Here is an 18,553-nt window from a genome sequence, read left to right as displayed (position 1 = left end):
TGTACAAATGAATCCCTCTTGGGGTTTGAGCTGTTTGTAACCGCAGTTTAAAGAACTTGCACATCAGCCAAACACACATCTGACATCCTCATACATCACTTGCAGTTCTGGTTATTTGACATCCGGAGCACAGGGATGTTCACAGCAGCTGGAGAGGCAGAGGAGCTGTGGCAAATCTCCCAAATTCCAGGGAAAACTTGCTTTTTCTTGTCTGCACTGAGAGGCTTTTCCTAAGCAAGTGAATTTCACTTCTAAACCATTGTCTGTTTCTGTTTACTTAGTCCAGAGTAAGATATTAAATGAGAAGAAGTGTCCAAACAAGAGGCTCAGGTTACTGATTCCTTATTCCTAAATGTCTTGGGCCACAACAGTTTTATTTGTAGCTGGAGAAGCACTAAACCTTTGCAGAAAGGGATGATGCCAAGGATCCAAGTTCACACCTTCCCTGGAACTTTTCCAAATGGAAGTAACCAGTATTTAGGCAGCAATCTAAGAAAGAATATGAGGTTGCAGGCAAATAATTATTATAGGAACATAAACCATTTTTAATATAATTTTATTATTTGGGGGTTGGAACTGGATGATCTTTAAGGTCCCTTCCAACCCAAACTATTCCATGCTTTTCTCATCACTGACAACTTCAATACTACAGGAAGCAAAGAAATGTTCTGGCAGTCTCCCTATCCTCTTTTCATGTGGAATTCCTGGGTTTGCTCTTCCTGGGACAGGATATTTTGCCAGGGATTTAAGAAGAGTAGCAATTTTTGTAATACCAAAATTATAGTCTTAGGGACTGGCAACACAAATATTCTGCTGCATAAATATTGAATAATAACAACCCAAAAAATCAAATTTAAATACCATGTCCCATTTTAGTGAGTCTGCTCAGCTGCACAGTGCCAGAATGGGATAAAAAATACTTGAAATACTACTGGCAGCATTTTTTTTTTAACTTTAAAAGTTATTTTCAAAGATGGCTACAAAGTCTAATAACTTCCCCGGTATAAGCAGAATAAACTGAATATATCCTCCAGGCTCAGGTGATTTCTCAGTGTATAAATGTATGCTGTATTTTTACTGTTTAATTGGTTTAGGTCCAATGATGACAGTTCTCTGGAGAGGCAGCCAGTTCCTGCAGGAAACTTGTTCCAGCATTTAAAGCCACAAAAACCTGAAGTCTCGTGGAAAGAAAAAGGAGTTTCTGGCCAACGAGCAAAGTAAGTCCCAATTTTACAGAGAATGATGCTCTGTGAAAACGAACTTGGAATCTTTTTCAAGAATTGAATAGTTTGATGCATCATGATGGCATCATTTGAGGAATTTTGGGGGCAGGATCACCCTGCATTTGCCTTCTGCAAGTTTTTTATGCTTCCCATGTTTCCTGTGGCATGTTAAATAACACAAACTGTGTGACACTGTGTCGAGTCACTGATTAGCCTGGGTGGATTTTAGTAGACTCTGAAGCTCACCTGGAATCTGAGTCATAAATTACTTGTTGTTCATAGCATTATCTTCAAATTAATTGCATGGAACCAACAAATAGATAAATATTTTATATAAGCATGTTTTTTAAGAGTGAGTAGCGTGTTCAGAATCTGGGTGAGCACCTCTAAGAAAAGTACTGTGACTTTATTAGCATCACATTGAACATGAAAAATCAGAATTTGGGTCTTAAATTCCAATAAGTTCCTTGGTTTAGCTTATCCGGTAGCAGATTTCTGCTCCCTCAGTGTCACTGACAGCCTCATCCAACACAGCTCAGACTAAAATGCTGCAGTGATACATTTGGAGTGTTACATATTGGATCCACAAAGTATTTTTCTTTCTTGGAAGTCCAACTCGTGTCTGTAATCAGTGAATAGGAACAAGCATTGTGTGGGTAATGCCTCATTCACAGTGGCTGTATTTATCCCCTGGAATTTGGCAGGTTTCTGTAGGAGATTGGGGCTGACTGGGAGCTGCTGCATCTGTCTGGATGCACAGGGCTTTGCACAGAGGATGTTCAGCATCCGTAACCGGATTTGGGGATTTGCATGGGCTGGGAATGGAGGCAGGAATCAACTTCTGGGGTTGGATCTCCATGCAGGAGTGGTGGCTCCTCAGCTGCATGCACACACTCTCAGTATCTGCCCAGCAGAGAACAGGAGATGGTGCAGGAATGGAGCGCCCTGGATTTGGCACCTCCTGGAAGAATGTGCCAGGGCTGTGTGGGAGTGCTGGAGTGTTGTCACAGGGCTCATTTCCATTGTCTGCTTGCTGCTTGCTGCACTCCCCTAAGTTGAAAGTCTTAATCAGTTCTCAGACTCAAACATGAGTAATCTTGCCTGAAGCCTTTTGCAAAAGCTGCCTTTTTTCTTTTTTTTTTTTTAAATTTTATCTTGGATATGTTCCTCTATCTGCATAATACAGATAGAATAATATGCCAGAGAAAGAAGCATGTTGTTCATGTTTGCAAAAATATTTGGTGGTTGACAAATGAGCTTGATGTACTGTGCTGTTGTACTGACTTGACACTAATCTCTGCCACTTAGAGCAAATGAGAATAAATCACCTTTCCTCTCTTATCTTCTCCACCCTGAGTTGTGTGTGCACTTGCAGCACAAGCTGGCTCAAGGTTTATATAAATCCCATGCTCTCCCACCAGTCCTGTCCTGCCAATTCAGTTTGGGTTGGGAAAAGGTCAGGAGCAGCACTGGAGTTGGCACTTGCACAGTGCTGAATCACTTTGTCACTGGGTTCAGGTTTCAGACATGCAGGTAGGAGATGACAAAGGAAAAGTGGGAATGATCTCAGCAGCTAAAAATGCCTGGAAAAAAATGGGATTGACTCCAAAGTCTGTCCCTATAAGGGGGATATAATTTACTGACCTGGTAAAAGGGCTGTGGAAATCAAGTGAAATAAAACCATGCTTGCTCAGCTGTTGAGCTGCAGAAATGTGAGCTGAAATATTAATTGGAGAGGGGCTTTACATTAAAACTGTCATGTTTGTGAGCATGGAATTCAGCAAGATATGTCCAGTGGGCGCAGGTTTGGGACTGCTCCCTAGTCCTCATTGTCAGTCACAGCTCTCCAATTAATAAGCTTACGTGGAGTTGTGAGCCCTTCTGTGTTAAACAACAGAGGGCTTTCTTATCTCAGTAACTGAAAGGCTGGTGTTTACAGCAGGTGAGTGTCAAATGCTTGTGATGTAGTTCTGGTCACAACAAAATGGTGTTTCAGTGCAGGTCACTAAAGGGAGCACATGAGGCAGTGAGGAGCTTGTGGTTTGTGCCTTTGTCACTTGGGGTAGGACCGGCTGAGCTGTGGTGATGCCAAGTTCTTCCAAAGGTGAGGGGGGGATTGCTGTGAGAGGTCCCTGTGGCTGCAGCTTTCATCTTTCTTTATTTTGAAAAAAACTGAGTTGTTAAACCTTGTTCTGCTTACACTCTTTTATGATTCCTTCTGGAATTTGTTCCAGTCAAATTCACATGTCCTGCCAGAGTGGAAGAGTGGACCAAGCACTGTCCTGAGCGTTCCTGCTGTGCTGGGTGGCTGGAGACCTGACCAGTTTCCTAGGCTGCTTTTTAACAAACCAGTTGCCAGTCCAGGTGATCTGTTAATATTCCTGCTTTTTCACTTATCCTTTTAGAGCTGTCCCTTTAGACTCTGGGATAACCTAACATTGCTCAGCCAAATACACACTGGGAGAGAGAAGAGTTTTGTATTCAGTTCACTGATCTGCCATCTATAAACCAAGTCATAATTGCACAAATATTTACACTGATGTTTATTTCTGGCAGTGATTTGGTGTTTGTCATTCACATTGTGATTATGAAGCAGCATTTCCGTGCAGTTGAGGTATTTCAAACTATTTGCCTACTGAACAAGCAAATGTCTCTTCTCTTTCAGATTGTCACTGCTGCTTTTTATGTGAACAAGGATCTAATTATGATTTCACAATTTGTTTACTGTAAGCTCAAGAATCAGAAGGTGACAAAAGGTAGGTTTTTACAGCAATTAAAATGTTTTCCATGATGTAGTACAGACTTTACTGAGAGATTTTCCTACAGCATTTAATTTTTTTTTTTTTTTTCCAGAGGGATCAAAAAATAGAGTGTACAAATTCTGGAGTTCTGGGACCTGTTGCCTCCTGTTTTCCTTATTGCCTCCTGTTTTCCCTTCCTTCTTGCTTCTGACCCACACACATCTGTGAATATTTTCCATGGAATACTTTCAGTTGATACAGACATAAAAAATGCAATAGGTTTGTGGAATCTGGTTCCATATTTTAACCAATTCCATGGTTTTTGTGGAAATATGTGGGAGTTGAAACCCAGCCTTATTTCTTTGTGGAGTTCAGTTGGTTTCCTCCCCGTTGATTGAAACTGGGCTTTATTTGCTTATAGCATAAAATATGTTGACATCTTCATGTGTCCTGTTTCAATATCTGCATTTAAAAACACATATTCCAGGGAATGAAATTATTGGAGTTGTGCTTGAGAAAATCCTGGCAGTGGTTGGAATGTTCAGCCTGCCCATGGACTACTGTTTTGTCTGAAATGGAAGACAGCTCTCTTCATATTGTATCAAATCAAAACCATTAACTCATCAATTTAAAAAAAAATGTGAAAGAAAATCCATGGTACAGCAGAGGTAACAAAAAGCTGAAGTAAACCAGATGCCTCCCCACAGACTAAATAGGGATAAAGCAGATTCAATATGGAACTGATAATAAACTTGGAGATAGGGCAGTGCTGAGGGATTTCCTTCCTGCTGCCTCCTCTGGGAACAGACCCAGGCTTTGGTGCATTGAGCTGCCACTGCCTGGTCCAACATGATAGTCATCAATATCTTAGTGAGATTTTACTCATTCACATTTCAAATATCCTTGCTTTTGCAGGTTTTAATCAAGATGTGTGGAAAAAAGTTGCATTCTATTCTACTCAGCAGTTTTGTTTATTAGCTGTTATTTAATCATAAATTATAAAGTATAATATATAATTATAATGTAAGAGAGAAGGTGAGAATGAACCTTTCCTCTCAGTAGCAATGTCCACCAAGGGGTTCCCCAGCAGTTCCTCCACTGCTACAATCAGTACTACAACAGTGAGCAGGGGTGGGCACAGAGCCCAGAAAAAAGAGGTGAAACTTCCACTGCTGCCAAGAAAAAGAGACATGAAATTCTACCTTTACATTTGCATATTTGTACTGCAAACAGAAAGTGACCTCAAATCAACAGCAGATGTTATTTTTCAGCTAATTTGTTTGTGTGTCATTCCAGGCAGTCCCAGCCTGAGGAATTTGGGCACAGCCTGGATTGTGGGGTGTGGAGCTCTGAGGGTCACTGCCCTCTGTCAGCTGCTCCTCGGGAACCAGGAACATAGTCCAGCAATCCCGAGAAATAATGTAAGTTCTTACCTGTTTGCATTAAAAAAAAAAAAAATCCCACCCAGAAGTGTCTTGAAAAGTTTGTGTGCTTTAAAGAAACCTGGAGGATTTTTTAACAAGGATGTAGAAATCATGTATGTGAATGTTTTTCCCACACATCCCAAAATAAAGAAGTTACAGAATTGCTTCTTTCACCAGCATCCTGGGCTTGTTGTGTCCTTTGGGTCCCGAGGATGTGCTGCTCTGAACTAACAGAACATCAATGTTGTGTCTGTGCCTGTGGGAAATGCTGTAAACATCCACGTGGAGACCACCAAAAATCAATAAAAGTGGAAAATCACCATTGTACCTGCTGCTGTCAGTCCAGCAGGGAAGTTCACAGCCTATTCCAGCAGCTTCATGGCCTTCCTGCTAATGCCAGGGAAATAATTGTAATCCAGCAACATGGCCCAGCAGGGAAGCAGCTTATTTTCAAAACACAGCCAGAGTGAGAAAACCAGCAACTCTTAAACTGTGAAAAATGAGTATTTTGCTTTCTCCAGACAGGATGATTCATTTTTTTTCATGGCTGGAGCTGCAGTTTTTAGTTTTGGTTTGAGTTATTGTGCCCAGGCTTTTTGAGCAGGAGGACTGGATTGATATCAGTGTCATATCCCAAAGCCTGGCACCAGTTTTGATCTGCATTGTTGTGAGATGAAGATTAAACCCTTCCTAGCCCTCTTTGGTCATCTGAAGAGCTGCACTGCACTGCTTGAAAGGAGTTCTGTCCACAAACTCAGCCTGTGGACTCTCAGTTTAATCCTCTGAAATGCCTCAGAGCATTCTTGCCAAAATCCATGTGCTTTTCTTTTCCAGGACTCTCCTGATATGATTGAAATGTCAGGCTTCATTTGTGGCATGTGTGTCCTGTGTGTTTTACCTGGGCAGCAGATTCCCTCAGTTCCATAAAAATGTGAGTGGGTTTTTGGCACTTGTTTATTTAACTTTCTGTTCCTTCCAGTGTTGGATTCTCCCTCACACTGAGCCCTCCTCAACTCAAACCCCCACTTCGCTTTTGCGACTGAAAAAAATGGAGTTTTTTTCCCATTCAGAGAATGCCAATGAGAATTTTGGAAAATGCTGGTCTTTGATTGCTGGAAAAAAGATTGATTGGCAGGGGAAGAGGAAGGAATTATTTACAGCTGGATTTATCAGCGGAAATCTGCTTTGTATGATTGTTGTCGTGAGCAAGTGGCATCCTCCCTTTTCTGTCTCCAAACTATTCCATCATGGGAATAAAAGTTAGAATTAGTTTTAAATCTTAGCCCCTTTTCACCAAGATACCATTACTTTTCCCCACAGCCTCTTCACTATCAGTATATTTTTAAAAACCCAACAAGCACATCAAAAGAGTAGAAGGCTTTACTTCGTCAGTTACATGCAGAAATTTTAATTCATTATGGAAGTGACTAATTAATTTCTAAGCCTGTTCATATTCCCTCTCTACCTGGAACGTCACAGTATTTTCAAAAAGATCTACTAAATACACTGCTACAGCAACAGATTCCTTAAAAACTAGTTACCATTTGGAAGCAGATTATCCCTGCTGTTTGCACTCCCACAAAAATGGCATTAACCAGAGACCTAAGGACTGTAACAGTTCCTGAATTTTCAGTGGTTTGTGCTGAAACTCAGAAATTCAGAGCCCCAGGAAGACAGGGACAAGAATGACTGAAAGTTTTTGAATGTGTTCTATCACAAAATGCCCAAATTATCTCTAACTGCGTACTGTGGGGTACATTTTAACATTTCTTTGTATTTATAAAACTGTTATTTTTTTGATTTGTGTATAAAATTTGTATTTAGTTCCAGAGAAGATGCACAGAAGGTACCTTTTTCCTGCTCTTTGCCTTGGCCATGATGGGAAACTGCACCTGTGGACTGAGCCTTGTTCTAAAGATGCCAAAACCCGAATCCTCCCAGTCTCTCTGCTTTCTTCACCACCTTTCATGGCCTGTTGGGAGCTTTGGGGTTTTGTTCCTTGACATTTTTGTATCATTCTCCCATTACAGCTAAAGATTCTCAGGACAGGCTTGTTAATAAATAGATCAGAAATAAAGTGGATTTTTTTAGATCACATTTTTTCTAACCTGATAATAAAATCTTCTTGCTGAACAATAATTTGTACCTTTTCTATAATGATAATTCTTACAAGAATAGCAAGTCTATAGAAAATATAAACATTAAATCTGCTTTGAACAGGTTAATTTATAACTTGGAGACAATAAAAATTGGGAGGGGTTGCACATCATGCTGGGGTGATTTTATATTTAATATATTCATGCCCAGTGTAGTAGTTATTGTTAGTCATGCTCTTTCTAGGTGGAGCATTGGCATTTTGTGCTCAAGAAATTAAAGGCAAAATGTTTGGAGAAACTTCTCTACCTTGGCTTTAAACCTGGTAAACAGGGATGGGTTGGGACTGTGCACTACAGTCACCTGTCTTGTTACCAGAGCTTGGATTTGCACTTAAAGGAGCATAAAAAGGAGATTTTAGGATTTTTTTCCTGCAGGAAGAATTGAAGGTTTGTGTGTGACAACATCTTGGAGCTTAACTCCATGAACTGGAGCCATAAACCAGGATGGAACGAGGAGGGATTTCAGGCATTTTATGTTAATCCATTCCAGATTAAAAGCAAGTTCTTCACCAGCTTTACCTGGAGCTCTTCCAGAAGTTATGATTCCCAGGCATCAGTGTTGTCTTTCTGATTAAAGGAATTTCAAAAGGCTCTGCAATCAGAGCAGTGACCAGACAGCCCTGGCCTCGGGATGGGCCCTGAAATTCCAGTGTCATTCCAACCCCTGGTTGTGGATTGGGTAAAACGTGCATCATGGAACACAATCCCCCACTAAGGTGGGGAGGCTGCACTGTGGGTCCTGGCCTGTTCTGAAACAAATTCTGGTTTTACCTTTATCGGACAATGCATTCTGTGAGCAGATTGTGGGATCCAGGGCTTAGTCCATGAACTAAGTCCTGACTTTCTTCTGCTCCAGCCCCCAGCTGGAAACATAAACCAGGCAGTATTTATTTACCCAAAAACCTCTTGAACTTGATCTTGATGACCCTCACAGTACGTTCTGTACAGATTTGCAGATGCTGTTCTGTGATAGACTCTGAAAATCGACTTTTCATTGCCCCCAAAGCTCCCCCTCTCCATTCCCTGCCCCGGGATTGCAGTGCCAGCCTGCACATGGCATTAATTCCTGGGTTCTGGCTTGATTGGGGTCTGAATCCAATCTTGTTAATAGTCCTCCAGTTCAAATTGTATTGGAAACAGATGCTTCCAAATCAGATTGAGGAGCTTACAGGAATCTGGTCAAGTACATAGTGTTGGTTGGGAATGGATGAAGTATTCATAATCAAGAGAAAACAAAAGCAGACCTCCTGCTTGGAGAGCCCTGAAGGTAAGGAAGGCACTGCTTTTAAAAACAGCTTCACTGCTGCCTCTTGCCAAGCATGAAAATAAAAATCTGACAAATTTACCCATCACTTTAGCCCAGAAACCGAAAGACGGGCTCACCTGGGTCTTGGAAAACAGGAATTAACCCCAAAAGTCCTAATTTCTAAGAGGGAGGTGTTTCATCATTGCTATTTGTGTAACAGTCTGTTTTGAGGAGAAATTGCCTAATTCTGGTCGACTTTATTCCTGATTGTGTCCAGAGTTTCATTAGGTGGAAAATAAACCCTCATTTCTCAAGGTCCAAGGCAGGATTAAGAGTTCACTCACTCTGTGTCTGCTGCACTATTCCTGTGCTTCCATCTGACACGGCTGGCACGGACTAATTCTGGAAACAAATGGGCTCTGCTCGTGGCTGGAGCAGCAGCTCCAGTGCAGGATTCCCCTGGAGCCGTTTCAGCCTGGTTCAACAGGATCACAACACGCTCATCCCAGTGCTTTGGTGGCTGCAGTTAAAGGTGTGTGGTTGCACAAGAAGCCAGTTATTCCCATGGTTATGGCAGTGTCCAGTTGTCTGTAAAGCATGAGTTGTCCTCCTGTTCCTTTGGAGAGGAGTTTCATCACTGCACATTTGAATTATAAACTGGACATCATTTCCTTTTCCAGTCAGTGTTTCCTCCCACTTTGCCGTGGGAGGTGGTTGGGCTTCCTCGAGATACTCTGGGTCTTGTCAGAGATGTGAAATCCAGGTGTGGATTTTATTAGAGCTTTATGTTCTATGCATGACTGTTTAATGTTTCCCTTGTACACAGGGCTGCAGTCCTACATGTTTCAAAGTCCTAAATCAGTCCTGCCCTTGCTCCTGGAGCAGCACCATCCTGAAGTTTCTAACAGCCTGAATCCTGTGAAAATTTTTCTGGAAAGCTTCATCCTTTCCTCTTATTTCCTACCCTGTGTCCTTCCTCCCCCGCTCCCTCCAAACCCAAACAACTCTGCTTTGTGTTTAGTTCAGACAAAAGCCTTCACTGAGATTTTTTTCCTTTTTTTTTTTTTGCTTTGACATCACCCTATTGTCAGAGAATTGTGTTCAGCTCTTCCACGTTTATCCTTTTCATTGAACGTAGCCAGGCTGTTACAGGATAGCCAGAGTTCATTCAGCAAGAGCCAAGCTGCTGTACACAGACTTCTCCTGCACCTTTGGAATCCATTCTATCCCTCCACAAAACATTGGGCTCTGCAATTTAATTACTGGGCTAAAAATAGAAGCCTGGCCTGACAGTTGAGCCAGCAGCGCTTCCCAGCCAGACATTCAACTTCTCTGCCCTCCTGTGAATGCTTGGGGTTGCCTCCAGTTTTTAAACTCAGCTTTTAAATTCATCTCAGATTTTTAAATTGTCAGTACATTGTTTCATTTCATGGAACAAATTTGCTGCAGTGGCTTGGTGGCTATAGGAAGTTTACCCTGGAACTCACTTTGGTTGTCTCCTCCACTCTGGGCTGACTCTTGAGGTCTCAGAGTTCCTGTATTCAGTATTTTGGCAGTTTAGCCTTTTTTTTTTTTTTAAGAAGCAGCTGATGTATTTTCTGCCATATATAAGCTGCATATAACCTGTGTTTATAATTTATTCACCTTCAGAGCTCTGGTGCTGTTACCAGCCTGATGGCTCAGGGTGATGCTGCCCAGTGCTACAGCCCAGGAGCTTGGGGAAGACTTTTCCAGCCTTAACAATTCCATGATTCTGTCATTTTATGATCCATGGTGGGACTTCAGCAAATTTTCCCAGTTCACAGGGAAGCCTCTATTAGAACACCAAGTGGTTTGTACCAAGTTCAGGACTCAAGTACAAGAAGTCCTCGATTATCCAGCAAAACTGGATTATTTTGTATTTAAGGGCTGTCTGTGCTCCAAGTCAATAATTTACTGAGAGCTGACACCATCAGGAAAAAGGACAAGGACACACTTGTTAATTCTTTTTAGATGAGAATTGTGTTTCAATGGTCTGGTTTACAATGGGAATAAGTAATTGTCTAATTGCACAACTTGTGTTGAAAACAGCCCTAAATGTTGAGCCATTTGTTGTCTGAGTGTCAGTGCCTGCAAATTTGATTGCCTGGAAGTTTTGCAGGAGATGATAATTGTGTTTTGTGATCAGGCCCTGCTGAGCTATTGCTAAGAAGAGTTTTTTGATAATTTTTACTAACTTTTTCTCCTTACCAGCCTCCCCGCTCAGCCCAGCCCACAGCATTTACAGCACTGGTGCTGGAGTAGTGCAGGGCAATGTGTTTGCTCCCACAGCTGTTCCTAGATTAACCTGGTTCTTATCCTTGTATTTCTCACTTAGGACCCTTGCAAGCACAAGGATGAGGTAGAAAGGACATTTTCGTGGATATTTGAGCCACATATCCAAGAGGATCTGAAGTTTGGAGCTGGAATTTTTCTCCATTTTCTTTTTTCCAGAGTTACAAGTAAAACATGATGGAACTTTTTGCCCTGAAGGAGTACAGAAGATGAGCCTTGAGTAGGATTTGGAAAAGGTGCTGGGCTAATGTAGAAAATCCCCCAGTCAGGATTAAATAAATGGATCCCAGTGCAGGAATTAGGCACAGCAGGTTCTGAGCTTTCCTCTGCGGAATGCAGCGTTGGGAGCTGCAGCCAGGACTGAAGGGGTGCTGCTGTCGTTCTGTGGGGCTGATTTGGGGTTTAATGGAAAGCTGGAATTGCAAGTGCCCCCCCTGTGTCCCCATCAGTGCCTTCCTTACCTGGGAATGCCAGGTGACCCTGCACCAGCAGCACAGGGGAAACCCAAGGAGTTTGGGAGCACTGGAAGGGGAGCCACTGCTGGAGAACGAGGATCCTGCCCCGTGTCCAGCGGGATCTGGCTCCTCTTTGCACAGAATCCCAGGGTCACTGGGGCTGGAAAAGCCCTCCAGGATCATCAAATCCAAGCTGTGCCCGATGCCCACCTTGTCCCCAGCCCAGAGCACTGAGTGCCACCTCCAGCCCTTCCTTGGGCACCTCCAGGGATGGGCACTCCACACCTCCCTGGGAGCCCCTTCCAGTGCCTCACAGCCCCTTCCAGGAAGGAATTTTCATCGGATTTTGCTCTTGGACAATTTTGGCAAACCATTAAGTCTGCAGTTGCTTGGGGACCAAACTTATTACTTTTCTTTTCTAATTTATTTTGCCATTAACGTGTCACAAATGACCTGCCAATAATATTTAATATATACTGTGTTGTTTCCAACAGAGAGAAATATTTCATTGAATGTGTGTCTCATTCATGAAGCTCATGAATAAACAGACTTTTTAGATAGGTCAATATGAGTCTTTTATACATTTGTGGGCTGATCACAAAGCTCCTTTGATTTCAGGTAACTTAAAGGAACACAATATAAATTTTGTTTTTAAATAATAAAAACTAATAAAAAATAAATTTGTTTTTAAATAACAAATGAATGGATTCAATGGATTGTATTTAAATTCCTGCCAAAAGCACACACTAAAAATGAAATGTTTTCCCTGTGTTTTTGAGGATCCACCTTGGAGAACTCCATTGCTTTATTAGTTTCATTTCCCTGATTTCTGGAGTGAGTAGAAGGAGTTGAAAATTAACCTTTTCAGTCCATAAATTAAAATGCAATTTGTTGTCCTCCCAGATTTATCTGCTGTACACATGAGATTAGCAATCTTCTGCCTGGCTGTGATTGAAACCATGACTTGTTCCTTCTTAATGCCCTTAGAATTTGTTCTTCCATCATTTCTTCAAAGATTATTTCCCCTTTTATTGCTGCTCTGTGTAATCCTATTTTGGGATGTCTTTTATCCCCGTTTCATACTGCTGGTTAGAACAGCCAAATGTGGGGTGTATAAAGTTGCTGTGATTTAATTTGAGGCTTTTGATTTGAAAATAATTTGAATTTTTAAATGTGAAGCAGTGGCAGTTATTTACTGATAGGTCATATATAAGTAATATTTAGTGTACAGTTTAAATCAAGGTTTAGACTTGGGAAAATGATGTTTCCATGCTCAGATATTCCAGGTTAAAGGCTGAAAGGCAGATCCTGATCACCTCTTTCTTAATCCCAGGAAAACACAGCATAGAGCTTCCATCCCAGCTACTTTATTGGAGAGCAAAGTGCCTTAAATCTTCTTGATTTATTTTACTAATTCTTCCCTGGTGCTGCTTGTAATCCGAGATTAACAGCATTGTTTGCTAATTTTATTGTTTTAACTATCATGGAAATCTCATTAACTAAAGGAAACATCTAAAATGTCTCCAGGGCTTTATTTTTAAACAAATTAATCCCATCACTGAGCTACCACAGCTCTCTGTTGTCCTCAGAAGCCTCCTCCAGGACTGGAGTTGCTCCTGGTTGTTACATACCAGCTTTGATCCCTTGTTCACTAAGAAAACTGTGTCTAAAATAAGAAAACTGTGCTTCATTTGCACCTTCTGCCTATCTCTTGGAATGTGAGGTTTTCCTGAGTTCATCCTCGTGTTCCCAGTCCCCAGCCTTGTGCTGTTGGGAGGGGAAGTTGGTCCAGCACCAGTGTGGAGCAGCACGGCCACAGCTGGTCACTGCGGTGTCTCCTTCCCTCTGGCTCCTACTAACGAGCTCTTCAGCATCCTCTGGAAGCAGCAAAAGCTGCTCCCACCATTTTTTTGGTACAACCCCTGTGAGAGGGGCAAAACCCCTTAATGGATGATGTGGAAAGGACATGGAATGTGCTTGGGCCAGTGGCTGCAGCGAGCCAACGCCACGACCCTGAGCAGGTCACTGCGGCTCCTCGGGCACATCCCAGGCCCCAGCAGTACAACCCTGCCCTGTTTTCCTGGGGCAGAGGCTGGGAGGGGACGCCCTGCACAGGGAGAACTCTGTGGCTGAGGGAGGGCAGGGCTGGGGGTCCCTGGGAGGAGAGATTGGATTTGGCATCCAGCAGGAAGAGGCAGCGAAGGATCCAGCCTCGTTCAGGCTGCACCACCTCCCGCTCCAGAGCCAAGGTCTGGGTGACATCCAGAGGTTTTATTCCCAAAGCCACAGGTGGACACGGCCCTGCTCCCTGCAGTGGTTGGGCAGGCAAGAGAATGGTGATCCCTGGGCTCAGGGAGCCTTGGGACAGCATCCATGCTGCTGGAGAAGCCCAGGTCCCTGCTCTGTGCTTGGCTGAGCTGGAATTGCTGCTGGGCTGTGTTCCCTGGCCCTGGGAGGTGACAGGGATGCATGCAGAGATTCCCTGGCAGCACAGCACTTGCTCCAAAGGCTCTGGACCTGTCGCCTGGAAGCTGCTCCAGCCTCTCCAAATCCCAGTCCGTGAGTGTTTCCCAGCCCTCCTGCTGACAGCGTGGGGTTAAGGGGCCCCATCACAGCAGGAGAGTTAAATCCAACCCTGCTGGGGGTGTTAAGGGAATCTTAATGGCAGGAGGGAGGGCTCATGAATATTAACAGCTTGTAGTGCCTTGGTGTCCATCGTGTGGCTGCCTGTGAGAGGCTGCTGGAAATATATGGGATGGAGACAGGGCATTGATTCATTCCCGGATGAGGGGGGTCGCACTAATGTGCTCCAAACAGCTTTTAAATAATGACTGCGGAGGAATTAAGACCAGTTTAATCCGACTAAATAATACTCCTAATGATAAACCATTAAAATTAAGTTGACTTTTAGATTCTAGCAATTGTATCAGACAAGGTGATTACACTCACCATCAGTATTGATAATCATTAAAATAGATTAAACCATCGACTGAGAAACGAGAGATGCTGGGTGACTCTGGCAGAAGAGCTGCTTTGACTTTACAGCAGGGCCCCTCCTGCTCCCTGGAACTTTCTGCTTCTCCCTGGGGATTCAGGGGCCAGGCACTGTTCTCCACAAGCCTCACAATGAGCAACTCTTGAAACAGCACAATTTATCTTAACATGCCTTTGGAGGGTGGCTGCAGACAGCAGGAAGGAAAAGGATTGCGTGGTTTTGCCTTGATCCACCTGCTCCTGCCTGGAGCCCAACCTCGTTCTGCTAGAGGACATCTTCCAGGGAGGGAACACATCCAGATGGAACAGCCCTCTCTGGGAACTGAGCTGTGATTTCTTCAGCAGCAGCCTGAGGTTTCTCCTCTTAAAGGGAGTTCTTGTGGCCCAAAGCGACTCTGAGGAAGCTGAACATCCAGAGCTGCCCATGAGCACAGCCTGAGCTGAACGTGGCTGGACACGAGATAGCCCTAAAGCCACCAGCCCACAGGGTCAGAACCAGATGGTCTTTGAGGTCCCTTCCAACCCAAACTGTTCTGTGATCCTGTGACACTGGGAAGGACCAGAAGCAGCCAAGGAAGGGGAGGTGATGCTGGGGGAGAGGAGAAACCACCTCCTCAGAACTGATCTTTTCTTGCCACAGGCAGCACTTCTGCCCCATGGATTGGCCAGAACCCCAGAGCTCGATGGTAAAAATCCCCTCCACATCAATGAGAGAAGGTGTTCTGTGAGTGGATGATGCAGAAGAGCTCTTGGGCACGTTAGAAAGGGAATTTCTCAGTGTTCCAAAAGGCTCCTTGGAAACAGAGCCTCCCTCTCCAGTGCTCCCTGTGAGCCACCTCATCCCCTGTGAGGGCTGCTCGGGGTGCTCCAGACCTGTGAGCCACCTCATCCCCTGTGAGGGCTGCTCGGGGTGCTCCAGAGCAGCGTGGCTGCTGCTCTGCCGTGGGAATATTGATATCGAGCACTCACTTGTCTGTGCCTTCAATTGCAAAGGGCTTTTTGAAATTGATTACTGGTCTGGCTCGGGTTATTGGATGACCCTGTAAATACAGAGCGAGGATGGGCGTTTTATGATGTCTGACTTCCCTACAATATTTTTTTATTAAGTAAACGGTAATGGAAATATTGGGTTTTCATTCCTTGCTTGCTCCTTTTCCAACAATTGCCAGTAAATCAAAGTTGCAAAGAGCTGCTCTGCGTTGGCAGAGCTGACAGGGCCTGGTGGGCACTCATTTTGGAGATTATATCCCCTTATTTCTAGGCACTCAGCAGACTTCAGCGCTGATGTATTGATGCTTCCAGCTTTCAGGTCAAGGAAATAATGCAGGAAAGCATTTTCAGCAGAGAAATGCCCATATTTTAAAGTAAGGACTGCCGGTGGTAGCGACGCCAATTTGCTGAGGTACAAAAATGCCACGCTTAGAAAGCAAGGAAGTATTTCTTCCCTTCTTCTTCCAATGTCCACATCTGTCCGGGTGTCTCCATATCCATCAGGCACGTTGGGTAGCACAGAAACTCCCTGGGAGCCCCTGGCCACAGGCCCAGGCTTGGGCCATCTCTCTCATCACACATCTAAGCACCCACAGCCAGGCAACTGGATCTCTTTGGGGGCAGCTTGATCTCTTCTGGGGTGGTTTGATTCCATCTTGGGCAGTTTGATCCTTTCTGGGGTGGGGGCTCATTCAAGTTGGCCATGGATATATAAATGCCTGGAGCCATCAACGTCCGAGCAGATCCACAATCATTAGTTTGGGGATGAGTGCTGCAGTCCAGCCTGGACTCTCAGGGCTCTCCCTGGCTAGTGAGGAAGCAAAAATTCACATGAAAGGAAAGTTTAAGTTCTAGACATCGATTTCCCCCCCCACCCCTGCATTTCTGTGTTTGTTTTTTAAAGTGGAACCTGGGACCCCAGGCAGAGCCCAGCCCTGTGTGCTCCCACCCCTGCCCAGTGCCGGGCTGAGCCACGCTCCCGGGAAACCTCATGGAATCCTGGGATGGTTTGGGTTGGAAGGGACCCTAAAAGTGATCCCATCCCACCCCCTGCCATGGGCAGGGACACCTTCCCCTATCCCAGGCTGCTCCAAGCCCCAATGTCCAACCTGGCCTTGGGCACTGCCAGGGATCCAGGGGCAGCCCCAGCTGCTCTGCCAGGGCCTTCACACCCTCACGGGGAAGGATTTTCCCCTCATATCTGATCCAAATCCCCCTTCTTTTAAGTGATTCGTTTATAACCCGAGGGCAGCTGGCCCGGCTCAGCCCGGTTTCTTTAGGACCGGGGCCCTCTCCCGCACTCCAGCCGGGATTCCCGGGGATGCTGGCATCCCCCGGGATGCCGGGACCGGCCAGGCCATCGCCGCCGCTCTGCCGGGGGAGCCGCGAGCCCTCATCCTTCATCCCACATCCCTCGTCCCTCATCCCCCATCCCTGATCCCTCATCCCACATCCCATCCCGGCCGGAGCCGCTCCCACCAGATGGAGCAGTTGCTGTTCCAGCGCTGCCGGGCCGCGAATCCCAAACCCTGCGGAGCTCCGGCTCCAGAAGGGACCCGCTGATGCTCTCGCTGCTGCCGGGTGTGAATCTGCCCCAGAGCTCAGGGAGCCACGGGAAACAAACTTCAGCCCCTGCTGCTTTAGTCCTTTGCTTCGCTCCTCTCAGCAGCCTCGGCTTCCCGAGCACGTCCAAGCTCTGCCCGTGTTTTTCCCGACTTTGCCAGGTTTTAGCTGGGCACGGGGCCGCTGCTGTTTTAGCGGATTCTTTTCGCGTGGTTTGGCCAAAACGGCAAACCGGTGATTAAAGACCAGGCAACACCTAACACTAAAATGTGCTCCAGGTGTGGATTGGGGGCGTCTTTCCCAGGGGGGAGCGGAGGACGCCCACACAGCCACCCTCATCCCCATCCCTTGGCACAGCTCTGGCAGCCGCTGGCTGCACCTTGTGGCTCTGCACAAGTCCCTGACAGGAGGGGGCAGCCGGGGGGGTCGGGCTCTGCTCCCAGGGAACAGGGACAGGAGGAGAGGGAACGGCCTCAGGCTGGGCCAGGGCAGGCTCAGGGTGGATACTGGGGAGATCTCTTCCCAGAAAGGGCTCTCCAGCCTGGCACAGCTGCCCAGGGCAGAGGTGGAGCCCCCATCCCTGCAGGGCTTGACCAGCCCTCTGGATGTGGCACCCGGGGATGTGGCTCAGCGGTGGCCTTGGCAGTGCTGGGGGATGGTTGGGCTCAGTGACCTTAGCGGGCTGTTCCAAAGGGAGCAATTCCATCAGTCTGTTCCTTGACTTTCCTACTGCTTTAAAGAGAAATTGTTCCCACCCCGCCTGTCCTGGCTGCCCCTTGCCATGGAGGGCGATGCCCTCTCCCTGTGTGCTGGTGACAGCCAGGAGAGTTAAAACCCGAGAGTTTTCCATCTGCTCTGCTGGAGGTGAACCTTGGGGTCCAGGTACCCCCAGGATGTGGGAGGCTCAGCCAGAGCTCCAGATGTTGCAGTCTGGAGCCAGCTCTGAGCTGGTGAGACACAAAGGTGGGATTTATTATTGCATCACTCGTCTCTATGTCGAAAATAAGATTGTGTTACATAACCAGAGCTCATTTGTTATTTATTGCTTTCTCTCCCTGCACAGATGTGGATGTTTCTCCCTCTCTCCTGGTGGATAATCCCCGTGGTTTTCCTGCTGGGGCTGTGGGATGGGTGGGGAGCCGGGGGCTGGAGGGACGGGATGGGTTGAAGTCTTCCCAAAGGAAACCAACATCTTTTGCCTGTTTGTGCCTAAAAAACTGCAGGACCTTCTGCAAAGGGTGAGTTCAGGAGCCACGGCTTGTCCTGGAAGGTGAAATGCTTGGATATTGAGCTGATAGTACCACAAAAAATGCCCCAAAAAGATGCTGTTGACACCAAACCCCACCACTGCTTGTGCAGGGAACTCTCCCGTGCCTGCCTGCTGCCTTTTCCTGGCAGTGGAAGTGCAGGCAGGGCAGGCAGCGTCACCCCCAGGCTCCTGCTGGGCT

The 18,553-nt window shown here is 45.6% G+C and overlaps 1 protein-coding gene across 1 annotated transcript; it reads left to right on the top strand.

Moving 5' to 3' along the window:
* Positions 1-2,750: 2,750 nt before the first annotated feature.
* On the top strand, positions 2,751-4,192 carry PQLC2L (PQ loop repeat containing 2 like). Its single transcript, XM_017734408.1, is given in 5 exon segments — positions 2,751-2,756; positions 3,290-3,327; positions 3,458-3,587; positions 3,889-3,979; positions 4,077-4,192. Coding segments are annotated over 5 exon segments (381 nt in total).
* The last annotated feature ends 14,361 nt before the right edge of the window (positions 4,193-18,553 follow it).

This window comes from Corvus brachyrhynchos, unplaced genomic scaffold (genome assembly GCF_000691975.1).
Source record: "Corvus brachyrhynchos isolate BGI_N302 unplaced genomic scaffold, ASM69197v1 scaffold544, whole genome shotgun sequence".
Taxonomy (NCBI): Eukaryota; Metazoa; Chordata; class Aves; order Passeriformes; family Corvidae; genus Corvus; species Corvus brachyrhynchos.
Note: the sequence above shows the minus strand (reverse complement) of the source record. Positions and strands in the feature narration are given on the sequence as shown.